We start from the raw sequence: 14,913 nt of genomic DNA, 5'->3' as shown, positions 1-14,913 counted from the left end.
GCTCACTGTGACCTCCATCTTCCGGGTTCAAGCAATTCTCCTGACTCAACCTCCCGAGTAGCTGTGATTACAGGCGTGTGCCACCACGCCCAGCTAATTTTTGTATTTTTAATAGAGGTGGGGTTTCACCTTGTTGGCCAGGCTGGTCTCGAACTCCAGAGCTCAGGTGATCCACCCACCTCGGCCTCCCAAAATGCTTGGATTACAGGCATGAGCCACCGTGCCTGGCCATAAAGAGTATTACGAGAGTTTTTCAGAGTAGTTTCTGAGTTACATGTAAAAACAAGATAAAAAAATTTACAGCTCTGCAGCTTTCAAAATTAAGCAGTCAAATTTCTGTGTGGCTGAGAACTTCTAGCAGTCTCCTTTGTTAGAATTTGCCATGTCCAAAATGTCCCATGCTATACAGTTAAATGGTCAATGTTTGAGTAATATTCAGTTTGAAATTTTTTCCTCTTGAGGGGAAAACATGCTTAGCATTTCATTATAAAATTATCCAAGCTTTCCTCTCATTTCTGTGTTCAAAATCAATGCATGAGTTAAAGCATCTTAAGTCTTCCTTCTAAGTAATTTATATATTTGCCCTATGATTTCAACTAGTCCTAATCTCAGAGGATCACTTCATTGGAAAAGTTGTGCAAAAGTAAAATGAAATGGAGATTAACTATACTAAATTGTCATGTTGAGTTTCATAATAAATTTAGTTACAAAGATGTTACTCAAATTGGAATTAACTGCAAGTTTCCTAGGTATGTAAATGAAAGTGGAGTGAAATTACTGTATAAACCTAGAGTTATGACCATCAATATACATGATATAGCAATAAAATAATTTAACATTGACTTAGGGAGTCATAAATCAGATATTTTATTCAACAGACTGTGATTTTTAATTATAACATAAGAATTATAAGTTAGTATTTAAAAGTAATTGTTTCTTAATAAATAATGAGTTCACAGAAATAATAGTTGAAAACTAAAATTATATGGGATGGTTATATTGTGAAAATTTACATTAAAAATTAAAATAATAAAAAAATCACCTTTGGAAACTACTTTTATTTAAAATATCAGGAGTCCAGAAAATTGCAAGTTTTCTTGATCTACATAATCATTTTTACAGGAAATTTTAATTCCAAGCCATTGCAAAGATTTATTATTTTCCTAATAAACATAGTATTAAGTATCAAACAGCTTCTGTGAAAGTACAATAGAATACAAACATATATTAGAGGTATTGTTTTCTGCATTTATGCATGAACAATAAGATTTTTAAAATTTTTGACTTATCTGTGGAAATATGATAGAAACAATTGTATGGTGCAATTTAAGGATTATTCATTTCCACACTTAGATGAGGTATTTTTTTCTTTTCTAGATAAACTGTAATTCCACATTTTTAATACAGTACACACATATACATGCATATATATGTTTCTGTTAACAGTAGTGAGATTTTAACAAATGATTTACCTGTCTTTCTGAAAAGTGTCTGTTAATGTCGTATGAGCCTATAAGGGAAGAAAGGGACTATATTACAAAGGAACAGAAATGATCCAGGAGAGTATGAATACCACTGGATTCTAAGAATACTGGGCTATTGGGTGTTGGGATATAGATTGGGATAAAAGAGTATACCCCTATCAGAGCACTGTCCATTTCACTATTGATATGGTACAAACACATGATAGGATGGTTTGTAGCATCAAGGAAAAAGTGATGGCCTCAGGTGAGGTTGCATCAAATTTCCCATGGAAGATGACAGAAGATGCACATGTCACAAAGAAAAATATATGTAGAATAGTTAAAACCTACTCTCAATAATTTTTAAGTTATTTTAAATTATATACTACTGTTATTAACTATAGTGACTATTGCCATAGTCACTATAACTATAGTCACTATAGATCTATTACATAATGTACAATAGATCTCTGAAATTTATTTCTCCTGTCAACTGAAATGTTTCCTTTGACCAACATTGGGATAGCAACTTCTATCACAATTTAAAAATTATAATAACATAAAACAATATAATTTTATAACAAGGAAAAGGCATTTCTTGAAAGTTAATTCACAAAATTGAGTGAATGAATTGCTAAACAAAACGATGTCAAGAACCAAAACAACTCTAGATATCTCAGCCAGAATGAATTCAAAGAAAATGACTGCACATATTTCTTCTTAACATTAGATTCACAGTGGAATCACCTGGGGCAATTTTTTTAAAGAAATGAATGCCTACATATCATGTCCAGATTCTAATTTATTTGTTATTAGATATGGCCTGGACATCACTCTACTTCTGACATCCCTGCTCAAGAATCAACTTCCAGGAAGAGAGACTGGTACTCACTAATTTTGGTGCTATTCAGTTGAACTATGTCCTTACTGATTTTCCACCTGCTGGTTCTGTTCATAATTGATAGAGAGATGTTAACATCTCCAATTACAATAGTGGATGTATCTGTCTGTTCTTGCAATTCTATCTGTTTTCACCTCATGTGTTTTGACAGCCTGTTACATGCAAACACATTAAGGATTGTTACATTTACTTGGAAAATTAAACCTTTTGTTACTATGTAACACCCCTTTGTATCCCCCCATAATTGTTCTTTCTCTGAGGTCTTTTTATTGGAAATTAATATATTAATCCAGGTTTCTTTTCATTAGTATTATCATGTTATATATTTTTCAAAGTTAACTCTCAAGCTTGTTCACAATGCGCTTCCAGAAATTAATCAATTACATATGAAAGTTTTCTACTCCATTACTAACTCCTATGGGGGCTCCTGGGCTTTTGCTCCACTAAGCTACAATTCTTTGCATTTTCCCATCTCTCTAATTTAGTGGGGATTTAGGGTGGGGGCAGCAGTTTTTCTGTGACCTCAGTCCTCTAACAGATCTAAAATAAGTTGTTGATAGTCTGTTTGTACAGAATGTTTCTTGTCGTAAGGATGGGAGTCATGACTTCCAAGTTTCTTACATGTTCCAATAACTGACATTTTTTATTATTTGCTCACCCCCGTGGTGGTAGAAGAATGCTATAATTTTTGGATCCACAAAACTAAAGTACTAGGAGAGGGAATTTTTCACAGGAAAGATGGTTGCTACTGAAAAAAAAAAAAAAAAAAAGGTAATGTCTTCTCTACTATCTCTGCTAGACTCTCTAAACTCTCTTCCTGTCCCTGGAGTCCAGACACACAAGCCTCCTTCAGTTTTGAGTTTCACTATGCTTTTATCTTAAAGACTTTGCCTACTATGTCCTTTCTGCTGAGAAAGCACCTTATCCCCTCGATTACCTGGTTAACATCAAATATCAAATCATACTTCTTTTTTTTTTTTTTTTTTTGAGACGGAGTCTTGCTCTGTCGCCCAGGCTGGAGTGCAGTGGCCGGATCTCAGCTCACTGCAAGCTCCGCCTCCCGGGTTTACGCCATTCTCCTGCCTCAGCCTCCCGAGTAGCTGGGACTACAGGCGCCCGCCACCTCGCCCAGCTAGTTTTTTTGTATTTTTTAGTAGAGACGGGGTTTCACCGTGTTAGCCAGGATGGTCTCGATCTCCTGACCTCGTGATCCGCCCGTCTCGGCCTCCCAAAGTGCTGGGATTACAGGCTTGAGCCACCGCGCCCGGCCTCATACTTCTTACTGAAGGCCAAGTACCACCCTAAGAACATCCTACATACAGTTAATTGTATGAGCCCTTTTCTTATATCCTTCGAATACTCTTCCTTCACATGACTCTTCCTTCCAGCCTCTAGCCAGACAATATATGACAGGAAAACAGGGAGAACATGATTTTGCCATTCGCTCTTACCTTTGCCTAGCCCAGTGCCTGGCAAATAATAGATTCTCATTATACATATATTTTTGAATGAATCAATAAATCCAAGTAAAGTAATTGATGTTTTGGAATTATCTAAGACTGTTAAAATCAGTTAAATATAGTTAATGTGAAGCAAAAAACTGTAAACAAAATTAATGTAATATACATGCTGATGTTACTATCTTAGAAAAAAAAACACAATAATTTACAAATTCCTCAATAATTCAATTAATGTTTATGAGATTTGATTGAAGACAAATCTGTCACAGCAATCTGTGAATGCTTTGTTGTAAATAAAAGGTAATCTTTGTAATAAGCAAAAATAAATTAACATAACAAATGTCAATTTACAGATAGACAAAAAGTGATTGTTTACTAGATGAAAAGAGGATTATTAATAGTTGGCATAAGAAATCAAAAATTAGTTCGACAATTAGTCATATGGAAATGTCAAATATTGACATTAATATGATAAAGAAAACAAGAGTTTCTGCAAATAACCTCCCATCCCTGATGTGAGTCTTTCATGTCATTCTATAGTTCAACTTGTTCTTAATAACTCAAAAACAGGAAAGATAAGATCCATCATTTTGTTTTACTACCCAGATCCCTCCTGTAGCTGTCATACAGAGTGTGATTTATGACTTGTAAATTGTGCTATGGAGCTTGACAAGTAAGTTTGATTTCATTTAATATTTTCTTTAAACCATCTTCGATCTTCTCTTTGACAAGTATTTCATCTATTAGTGTTCTCAAAATGTAAAATGGGTAACTTAATGAGAACAAAAGTTGTACCCTAAGATATATCTGCATTATCTACATATTTGCAATTAAATCTTAACATTTCAAATATACCCATTTGTAATAGAATCTAACAGTTTTTGGAAGGGGGGAGGGATAGCATTAGGAGATATACCTAATGTAAATGACCAGTTAATGGGTGCAGCACACCAACATGGCACATGTATATATATGTAACAAACCTGCACGTTGTGCACATGTACCCTAGAATATAAAGTTTAATAAAAAAATAAAGTAACAAAAAACATGAAGAAAAAAGAATCTAACAGTTTTCCTCTTGAATTTTTTTAAACACCAGAAATTTTTAGTCCTAATGAATAATGCTTAGCTTCGTAGTCACAAACCAAACAGAAAGCAAATTTCATCAGAGTTTAGAATGGTTAAAACCAGCATAGCTGCAATATTTTTATTTTTTTAAAACAATTTTGTTTAATCAATTGGAGTTGACCATTATGTAATCCACAGACCTTGAAATAGCAGAGATATGTATGTCATAGTAAATAAAAATGTTAATTTTTCTGCTTATTATGTTCCAGAATCTGTACTAAGCATTTTAGAGGATTATTTACTTAATTCACACAATAATCCCTTGAGAAATATACTACAATTATTATCTTTAATTCACAGTTATTGAAAATGAGACACAAAGAGGTTAAGAATTTTGTCCAAGATCAGGCAGCTAGCGTGACTCAGCAAGGGCGTAATTAAGAAAAAATATGTCTTTCCTATCTTACGGAAAATTTGGAAAAGCAAATATCTACATTCTCTTTTTAATTAAAAAAATTCTATAAAATGTGAGTCTCTCTTAAAGCAGGGAATCAACTTTAATTAAATCGAAACAATACACAATCCTTTGTTGTTCAGACTCTATATTATTATCTCTGCTGACAGCAAAAGCTAAGAATAGAAAGTATTTCTGACCCAAGTTGGTAAATTATGAATCAACCTGCTAAATAATCAGAATAGACTAACAAGTGGAATTAAATGTGATTATTCTATATTACATACATAATATAAAAATTTCTTATTGTTATAATTTTACGAAGATTCTACCAGTTTCAACTAAAATATAACATTTTAAATCCAAGCGTAATAAAAGAACTTGGCATGAGATGTTTTCATAGGAAATAGTGACCATTCGTATTATTTTTAATTAAGTGTAAATGAGATGTATTATTTCTGTATTTCATTTTCCTTCTAAAAGTTATTTTTAAAGTTTGAGTTTTTCTGAAGTGGATAGCTATTACTAACTCTTCTGGGCAAAGTTTTTTGAGATAGGTTAATTTATAAAATTAGGAAGAAACTAAAGTAGTTGCGAAAGTTTCTAAAAAAATGATAAAGTAGTTGTCTCTATGTTATAATAGAAAATGAGAATGTGAACGCAGATCATTTTGACTTTCAGAGTTTGCGTTTTCAGCAAATATTCCTGAATATTGATATATAAATTAGAATTCCCCAAAGGAAAACATTGAAAAACGTTACAATTAATAAAATCATTAACTTATATACTTGTCCTTAGTATCAGGACAATCTCCCGTGGATTCAACAGAGCATCTGCAGTTTCGTTGAACAAAGGTCTCTGCAATATAGACTCATGGTGTGAGCTTACTGGGTCACATTCTTTGTCCCTTCTTGGAGCTTTGGGAGGCATTTGTAAAAGAGCTGCTGTAGCAGAACTGAGTTGCATCACCCTGAGGATTTAAGTTTCTATGGGAGAATCAAATTCACTTTAGCATAGGGATTTAGTAGGTTTCCTTAGCCTTATTAATAAAATACTAATACAACATGAAAAATGCATGCTTTGTCTGTTTTTTTTTTTTTTTTTGAGATGGAGTCTTGCTCTGTAGCCCGGGCTGGACTGCAGTGGCCGGATCTCAGCTCACTGCAAGCTCCGCCTCCCGGGTTTACGCCATTCTCCTGCCTCAGCCTCCCAAGTAGCTGGGACCACAGGCGCCCGCCACCTCGCCCGGCTAGTTTTTTGTATTTTTAGTAGAGACGGGGTTTCACCGTGTTCGCCAGGATGGTCTCGATATCCTGACCTCGTGATCCGCCCGTCTCGGCCTCCCAAAGTGCTGGGATTACAGGCTTGAGCCACCGCGCCCGGCCGCTTTGTCTTACAATAATCCAATTAAGACACTATTTTTGCATAGCAAAATTCTTTACTAAACACCATTTGCAAATCAAGTGAAGTTGCATTGGCAAGAGGTGATCATACTGCTCTCCTACCCTGCCTTTGCCTCCTATTCCAGCTGAAAATACTTGCTGCAAATATCCTTTTACAGGAGACTTTGACCCCAGGGTGTAGAAAAGGAAAGGAAAAGGTCACATATATATGTCTTGTCTATAACTTAAACCTAATACCAGCACAAAAGCCTAAAAGGACGGATTTTTAGAGGGTGTTGGCAGGAAACTCTTTGCTCTGCTACCATCTGTTTTAAACTGCTTTTATACAAGATTCATTTTCTCAGCTTCTACTCTGCTACTATTCAACTGCCAATGCAATCGTTTATATTGTACACGTCAACACCTTGAACAGCATCTGAGTTATTATTGAAATGTTTTACAATTTCGTAAAGAAAATGGCATTTTGTTTCTTCTGTCATCTATTTTGGATGAAAGTGTTATTTAGAAAAGAATAAATGGGAAAAATGATACATTAAAAATAAAAATTGCTTATTAACTTTTTAGATCAAATAAACCAATTTTAAACATTTTCATGGACCTTTATAACCAAAATAGATAAACATTTAACTACAGATGATTTAATTCAGTATTTTGTTTCTTGAAAATATTGGAATATGTGTTTTAGATAATGCGTATGTTTCCATTATTGAAAAATAAGCTTTCAATAGTCAGTTAACTTCATACGTAAATAATAATACCATTTTAAACTTACTCAAGGATTTAGGTGTTCTTAAATATGATTTTATAATTTATTTTATTCCCTTAAAGTAAATATTTATGGCATCTGTAAGTCATTGTAAAATTGTAAAATTGGTATAGAATAGTATTCAGATTGTCCTTTGTAATATTTTATAGTATTCACATTTGTATTTAATCACAACTTTGATACAATTTAGCCAAACCTTCAATACGTTTATGAAGAGAGCACTACCAAGACTTTATACAATGGAATAAAATAACAAAATGTGCCGACAGCATTCTTCCACTGAAAGAGGTATAGATATATTTTTATTCTATCTAATTCTTTAACTAATTTTATTTTTTAGCACCCAATGGTGGGGGAAATTACTGGAAGTATAATTAAGGCTATTGTAAGATACATAAACTGTATGGCATAAGCATTCTCAACTCAACTTCACATTCTACACTGTTTATGAACTTAGTATGCCAGCTTTTTAAGTGTGGTGGGATGTGGTATTCCACACCTATATGTCTCTGAATCCCACCCTTGTACTGATGCCTAGATGAACTGAAGCAGGGACAAATTTTCTCCTTACATGGAAACATAAATATATTTCAAACTGGAGTGAGCTCTCCTCAGCGGTTTGCCTATGGTAATTACTTTATGCCTTGTAATGGGTCACATAGAATCCTCATAAAGGTGTGTCTGAGTCCTAGACCCTCTCTCATTCCAGCACCTGTAAACGTCACCTTATTTTGAAATAGGAGCTTTACAGATATAATAAAGTTAAAGATCTCAGGGTGAGATCATCCTGAATTTAGAGTGAGTCCTGGGTATTTGGGACACAGAAACACAAGCAAGGTCATGTGAAGATAGAGACAAAGGTTAGAGTTATGCTGTCACAAGCCAAGGAGTGCCAGGAGCCACCACCAGAAGCTAGAAGAGGCAAGGAAAGATTCTTTCCCAGAGCCGTCAGAGGAAGTGTGGTCCTGCCTCCACCTTGATTTTGGTCTTCTGGCCTCTATAATTGGGAGAGAATTTTTTTGTTTTGTTTTGTTTTTGTTACTATTTTAAGCCACAAAGTTTGTAGCAATTTCTTTTGGCAGCACTCGGAAACTAGTTAATGCCTCTATTATTTGGTTAAACAAAGAACACTATTCAGTATTTTTAAAACAATGTATAACAATATTGACTATGGCAAACATACAGTTTATAATCAGATAGGCTTCTATGTAAAATTTCATGTTATTATATTGATTTTGTTTTGTTTTAGCCATACAAGAATTGCTTGGATGTGGTACCATTGAATACCATCCCCATTCCCTCCTGTCCCACAGCTTTTTGAAATTCATGGGACTTTGTTCTAGACTGAATATCCCTTTTCCCTTAAACTTCATATGTTAAAGCTCTACCCCACAATGTGACAGTATTGGGAAGTGAGGCCTTCGAGAATTAATTAGGTTTAGACAAAGTCATGAGCGTAGGGTCCTCATCAATGGAATTGTGTCCTTATAAGAACAGGAAGAGAGTCTATAGAGTGCTCTCTCTCTCTCTCTCTTTCTCTCTCTCTCTCTCTTTCTGTCTATCTGCTATGTGAAGATACAGCAAGCCAGGAAGAGAACCCTCACCAGGAAACAAATTTGCTAGCACCTTAATCTTGCACTTTCCAGCTTCTACAATTGTGAGAAATGTCTATTGTGTAAGCCATTCAGTCCATGATATTTTGTTATAGAAGCCTGGACTGACTGACATAGGCTGGAACATGCTGGAGAGAGGGTATAAAAACTAATTTTAGAAAAAATATTTTAAGTTGTAAGATCTGAAGCAAAAATCACTTAAATATTACCGTTTACATTACCAAATTACTCCATTTACAGTATCAAATTAAGGAAATTTATGTTTTATTCAAGCCTTTTAAAATCAGCACATCCACCTTGCAGAAGTAATTAATAACCCATGATTATTAATTATATTCGCCAAGTTAATTTTCATCCAGTATTACTTGCATGGAAAGTTTGAAATTGATGAATCATCTTCCTTTTGAGATGTCACTTGTAGAACTAAAGGCTAGCTATAATTTCTGTAACTGTTGCTCTTTAATGGAACTTTAAACTTCTGAGAAAAATATTTCCATATATTGTTAAATTGACTTAAATGACTAAGATTGTGGTGGAGAGGATATTTCCCCGAATTAACTCTTTCTCTGACATTTAGGGGTTCATTGTAATAGTAACACCTCGCTAGCAATCATCTGCTAGTGATTTGCTCATGGAAGAAGAAGGCTAAGGAAATTGAGGTTTGATGATCTTTTTCAGATTTTCTGGGAAAGCAAACCCTGCCTCTCTCTAGCACTCACTGTAAACAAGCATGTTGTCCAAGCTACTGCTGCCAACCAGCTCACATCCATTAGTGAAATTAATGCTGTGGAGAGACACATTCAAACCTGGGTCACTGATAATATCATTTTCAATTTCTGACCCAATCCATTCTGGTGCTTCCAGTTCCTCTCTCCATGGTCTTATGTGTAGTAATACATTATTTAAACTGTTGAAGTCACATTGAGCTGAAATTTCCCTTAATTACAACTCTTTTTTTTTTTTTTTTTTTTTTTTAACAGTAGACATACAACTTGAATAGCAAGTCACAGTGCATCGCGCCATGAAAACACCCCTCCCACCCACCCACCCCACCCTAACCCACCCCCTCCAGTTTCTGAAAGGAGGCTGGTGGTCACAAGGGCCCTAGAGAGGTACCCGGAGTCCTCAGGATTGTGGAGTCCACGGGCATAGCACACTGTACCACTGGCCACACAGACAGCTGGGCTCAGTTTCCCCAAACATTGCCGTGTGAAGGAATCAGACTGCTGAATGTGGCAGCAATGGCTGGAGCCGTATCTCAGGTGACAGGTTCACGCGGAGAATCCGCTGAGCCCGCTGCCGCACCTCATCATCGGAGGACCGCCTATCGACCTTTATGGCACGGAACTTGAGCAGCTTTGCTGTTCCAGGCCCTAGCCATGCCTTAGGAGATCGGGGCCCAAGCCGTGTTCTCTTCTTGGGAGGAAGATCTTTTGCCTCCTCAGCCCTTTTCCTCTTCTGCCCAACAGTCTCAGGGCGGTATTTCTGGCCCTTCCTTGTAGTTCTGGTCTTAGCAGACCCCTTTGGCCTGCCCCTGCCCCTGGGCTGGGTCCGAGCCACCTTGGCCTTGGCCCGTACTGCCTTGGCTTTAGTCTTGGCCTTGGCCCGTGCTGCCATGACTTTGGCCTTGGCCTTGACCCGTGCTGCCTTGGCTTTGGCCTTGGCCTTGACCCGGGCTGCCTTGGCCTTGACCCGGGCTGCCTTGGCCTTGGCCCGGGCCGCTGTGGCCTTGGCCCGGGCCTTAGCAGCCTTGGCCTGTGTTCGAGCCACCCTGGCTTGGGAACGAGCAGCTTTGGCCAGTGTTCGAGCTACCTTGGCCTGGGCTGCTTTGGTGCCCAGGGCAGAGCCCCCTTTCATTCACTGGACACTGGGGGACCCAGTGGCTCTGTTGGTTTTGCTCTGGTGCCCAGAGCCTCGTCGGGGTCCAGCCCCAGGGCCTTTGCGAGTCAGACACTTGGAGCCCTTGCTTGTGGTTTTTCTGGGAGCTTTGGGCCGGGGGTTCCCTGGACCCTTCCCTGAACTTTTCCGCAGTTTCAGAGGAGAGTCTGCAAGTGAGAGATGCAGTGACTGTGCCTTGTGCTTGGCACCCAAGCAGGGCATTGTAGTCTTGAGTGGAACCAGGGCCTCAAGGACAACAGAGAGCCGCATGGCAGGGTAGACACCTGGATAAAGGTGGGTGGGGAAGCCCACTGCTGTGCCCCGGGCATGGCTGGCACTTGATTGCTTCAGAGAGCTCAGCAGCAGGTTGGTGGTAGCATGCTTGGCAAGGGCTGGTGTGGACGCTTTAGCCAGCCTACCAGATAGTGGCATGGGAAGCAGTGTGGCCCGACCTGCGGGCAACCGCATGGCAGTTCGGGGACCACTGGCTGGAGGTGATGTGGCAGTTGGGTTAGGGGCACGAGCTTGCAGTTTCGTCTGGCTTGGGGGATTAGCTGTGCATGAACTATAGCCATAGACATCACCACTGCGCAGGATGGTAGGTTGGAAGCCATCATCCCGCAGGCCCTGCAGGAAGGCCACAAGCTGGGCCTCTGTGGCACTGAGATCCTGGCTCATGGGGTTAAAGACAAGCAGCGCCTCTTCCAGGGCCTTCTTCCCAGCCGTGGAGATGCGCGACCAGGAGTGCACAGCTTTTTCCTCCACATGCTGAACCACCACACTCATGGCATTAGGCACTGCAGATCTGCCTGGGTATCCACAAACCAGCGCTTGGCACCGGCGCCGCCGCGGGGACCCAAGACGCGCCTCTGCGCCGCCTCCGCTGCTCCAACATGGCCGCCCGCTGCCTAATTACAACTCTTAATATTTTAACTATTTATGCTAAGTTTATTTGTTCCAGAAAAAGTACTTTAACTCACTTTCATTTTTGTAGGACTTGAATTTTTTAGGGCAGTTTCGGTTTCACAGAAAAATTAAGAGGAAGACATAGAGATTTACCATATATATAGTAATATATATAGTATATTGTCATGTATACTATATATATTACTATATATGTACCCTGATACAATGTGTATATATAATACATATTTTATATGTAATATATATTATATATTATATATAATACATATTTTATATATAATACATATTTTATATAGCTAAAAATTTCATGAATTATATATAAAATATGTAATATATAATATATAAAATATATACTATATAATATATAATTTTTATATATTATATATAAAAATATATATTACACACACACACACATATATACATATACACATACACACCCTGCCTCCACATGCATGGCCTCCTTCATTATCAATATCCTCCTGCAGAGTGGTACAACTGTTAAAATTGCCTCACCTACTTTAATACAATTTTATTACCCAGTGGTAAATATACATAACATAAAAGGTACCATTTGATCATTTTCAATTCTAAAACTCAGTGATATTGGATACATTCACAATGTTGTATAATTAACAGTTTTCATAACTTTTGTATCACATCAAACAGAGGTTCTGTACCATTAAGCAATAATTCTCCATTCCCCTTGCCCCAGCCTCCATGCTCTGGAAACATGCAATCTGAATCCCCTCTACATGAATTTTACTATTCATGATCTTTCATATAAGTCGAATCATATACTATTTGTCCTTTTGTGTCTGGCTTATTTTATTTAGCATAATGTTTTCAAGGTTTATCCATGTTGTAAACATGCATCAGAACATCATTCCCTTTTTATGGCTAAATAATATTCCCTTGTATGTACATACCACATTTTGCTTATCCACACATACAGGTTTGTTTTCACTTTTTGACTCTTGTGAATAAGAAGGAGTGATGGTATCTGGCGTGTGCATGCAGCCATTTTCTTACTAAAGACCAATAGCATCAAGCACTCTACTAATGGTTGTTATTTATCTGATTAGGATCCAGAGTTACAAAAAGGTTAATTCTTATTTTTTGCAGTTTAAGGGCAGTTTTTGTGGAGGGATTGACTTCTAAAACTTCCTATTCCAATCTTCTAAAATCCACTTTAAAAGAATGGTTTAAATTGGGTGCTTGTAGGATGAAATTGATAAAAATTATTTTACCAACTTTCAAAATTGTATCACAGAGATAATCTCCTTTGACTATTGGGTGTTCACATATTTGGCATGTTATAAACAACTTTCTGGAAGATAAAGGCCTTTTGTCTCATACTTAAGACAGGAACCAGTGTGCTAGCAATGGCTTTTAGGTTTGATGTGATATATTTGTATGTAATGATTTTTTTAAAAGATAGAGTGAAAAATCCTCTCATGCAAAACAAAATAGTTTTTACTGTTATGAGAAAGTAGTTATTAATCACTTATAAAACACGCAAGTATCTTTATGATATTTGGTGATTTATTTTTCTCCAGTCATCTTGTGTTGTTAGTGGAGAAAAAAATCGGGATGCTCTTTATCTATGAAATGTGAAAAGTAGATACACATTTTAACTATATATGGTTTCCCTAAAAATTCTTCTTCCAAGTTTCTAATCCTCTAAAATGATCATTGATATGTACAAATAAATATTGATGATAGCAACTGAAGGATCATTTTTGCTGTTATCTGAAATTAAAAATACTGTAACAGCCCACCAACAGAGAAATGGTTATGTATATTATGATACATAGCATATGTCCATATATAGAATATGTACCAAATGTATACAACAAAGTACAATGAATACATGATTATACTAAGATGGATAGGCATGGATCTACATATTACTCTGTTTGTACATGGTCTTTTCCAAACAGAAATAAAATGTAAGAAAGAAGAAAAGAAAAATAAAGAGAAAGAGAATAAAGGCGACAAAATAAAATATAAACCAGGATGCATAAGCTGGTCTCATCTTAGGACTGGAACCACCAGTAAAGCCTCTCTTCTCTGGAAAAAGTTTAGGTCTCTGAAGTTTTCTCCGTGCATCACAACTGACAGCAGCAGGAATGTGGTTTTGCTAAAGGCAACAGAAAAGCAAAACTGTCTCAAGATTTTAATATTAATCCAAAGGTTAAACTTTCTTACCTTGATGTTGCTGCTTTCTGTATGCACATCCCGAAGGACATAGGATGGTGGAAAGGACGAAGGAAGGTAGAAAATGTAGAAAATTAGAAAATCGGGTAAACTTAAAAGGTAATAAGACTAACATTCATTCATTCACATTAAACTCCTACCTTGTACCACATTTTGTTGTAGGCACTGCGGATATAGCAGTGAAAAAAAGATAATAAAAAAAATATGCCTTTTTGGAGCTTACATTCTCTTGGAAGGAGATATATAATAACATAAATAATTAAACTATATAATATGTTAAGTGTTGCTAAGTGCTATGGAGGAAAGTAAAGCAGACAAAGCAAATAAAGAACACGAGGAGGACATATAATTTTAAGTAGGGAAATAAGGAAGGCATGATGGAGACAGTAGCATTTGAGTGAAAGACTTGAAGGAGGTGATATGGTTTGACAGGGTCCCCCACTAAATCTAAAGCTCAAATGGTAGTTCCCATAATCCCCATGTGTCATGGGAGGGACCTGGTGGGAGATAATTGAATCATGGGGGCAGTTACCCCCATGCTGCTGTTCTTGTGATATGAATGAGTTCTCATGTTTTCTGATGGTTTTATCAGGGTTTTTCCCCCATTTTGCTTGGCACTTCTCCTTGTTGCCACCATGTGAAGAAGGATGGTTGCTTCCCCTTCCACCATGGTTGTAAGTTTCTTGAGGTCTCACCAGCTGTGCAGAACTGTGACTCAATTAAACCTTTTTCCTTTATAAATTACCCAGTCTAGGATATGTTTTTA

The 14,913-nt window shown here is 37.0% G+C and overlaps 1 protein-coding gene and 1 long non-coding RNA gene across 2 annotated transcripts in view; both read right to left on the bottom strand.

The window, feature by feature from the left end:
* Nucleotides 1-10,196: 10,196 nt before the first annotated feature.
* On the bottom strand, nt 10,197-11,992 carry LOC103247559 (coiled-coil domain-containing protein 71). Its single transcript, XM_073019544.1, is given in 2 exon segments — nt 10,197-10,814; nt 10,878-11,992. Coding segments are annotated over 2 exon segments (1,383 nt in total). The 5' UTR covers nt 11,793-11,992; the 3' UTR covers nt 10,197-10,346.
* Nucleotides 11,993-12,409: 417 nt separating this feature from the next.
* LOC103247558 (uncharacterized) overlaps nt 12,410-14,913 on the bottom strand; it is a 60,934-nt gene continuing 58,430 nt past the window's right edge. Inside the window, exon 3 of the long non-coding RNA XR_012094103.1 lies at nt 12,410-14,070. This is a non-coding gene — a long non-coding RNA (uncharacterized lncRNA). The remainder of the gene's footprint in view (nt 14,071-14,913) is intronic.

This window comes from Chlorocebus sabaeus, chromosome 9 (assembly GCF_047675955.1).
Source record: "Chlorocebus sabaeus isolate Y175 chromosome 9, mChlSab1.0.hap1, whole genome shotgun sequence".
Lineage (NCBI taxonomy): Eukaryota > Metazoa > Chordata > Mammalia > Primates > Cercopithecidae > Chlorocebus > Chlorocebus sabaeus.
The sequence above is the reverse complement of the archived record's forward strand: the minus strand, read 5'-3'. Positions and strand labels throughout refer to the sequence as shown.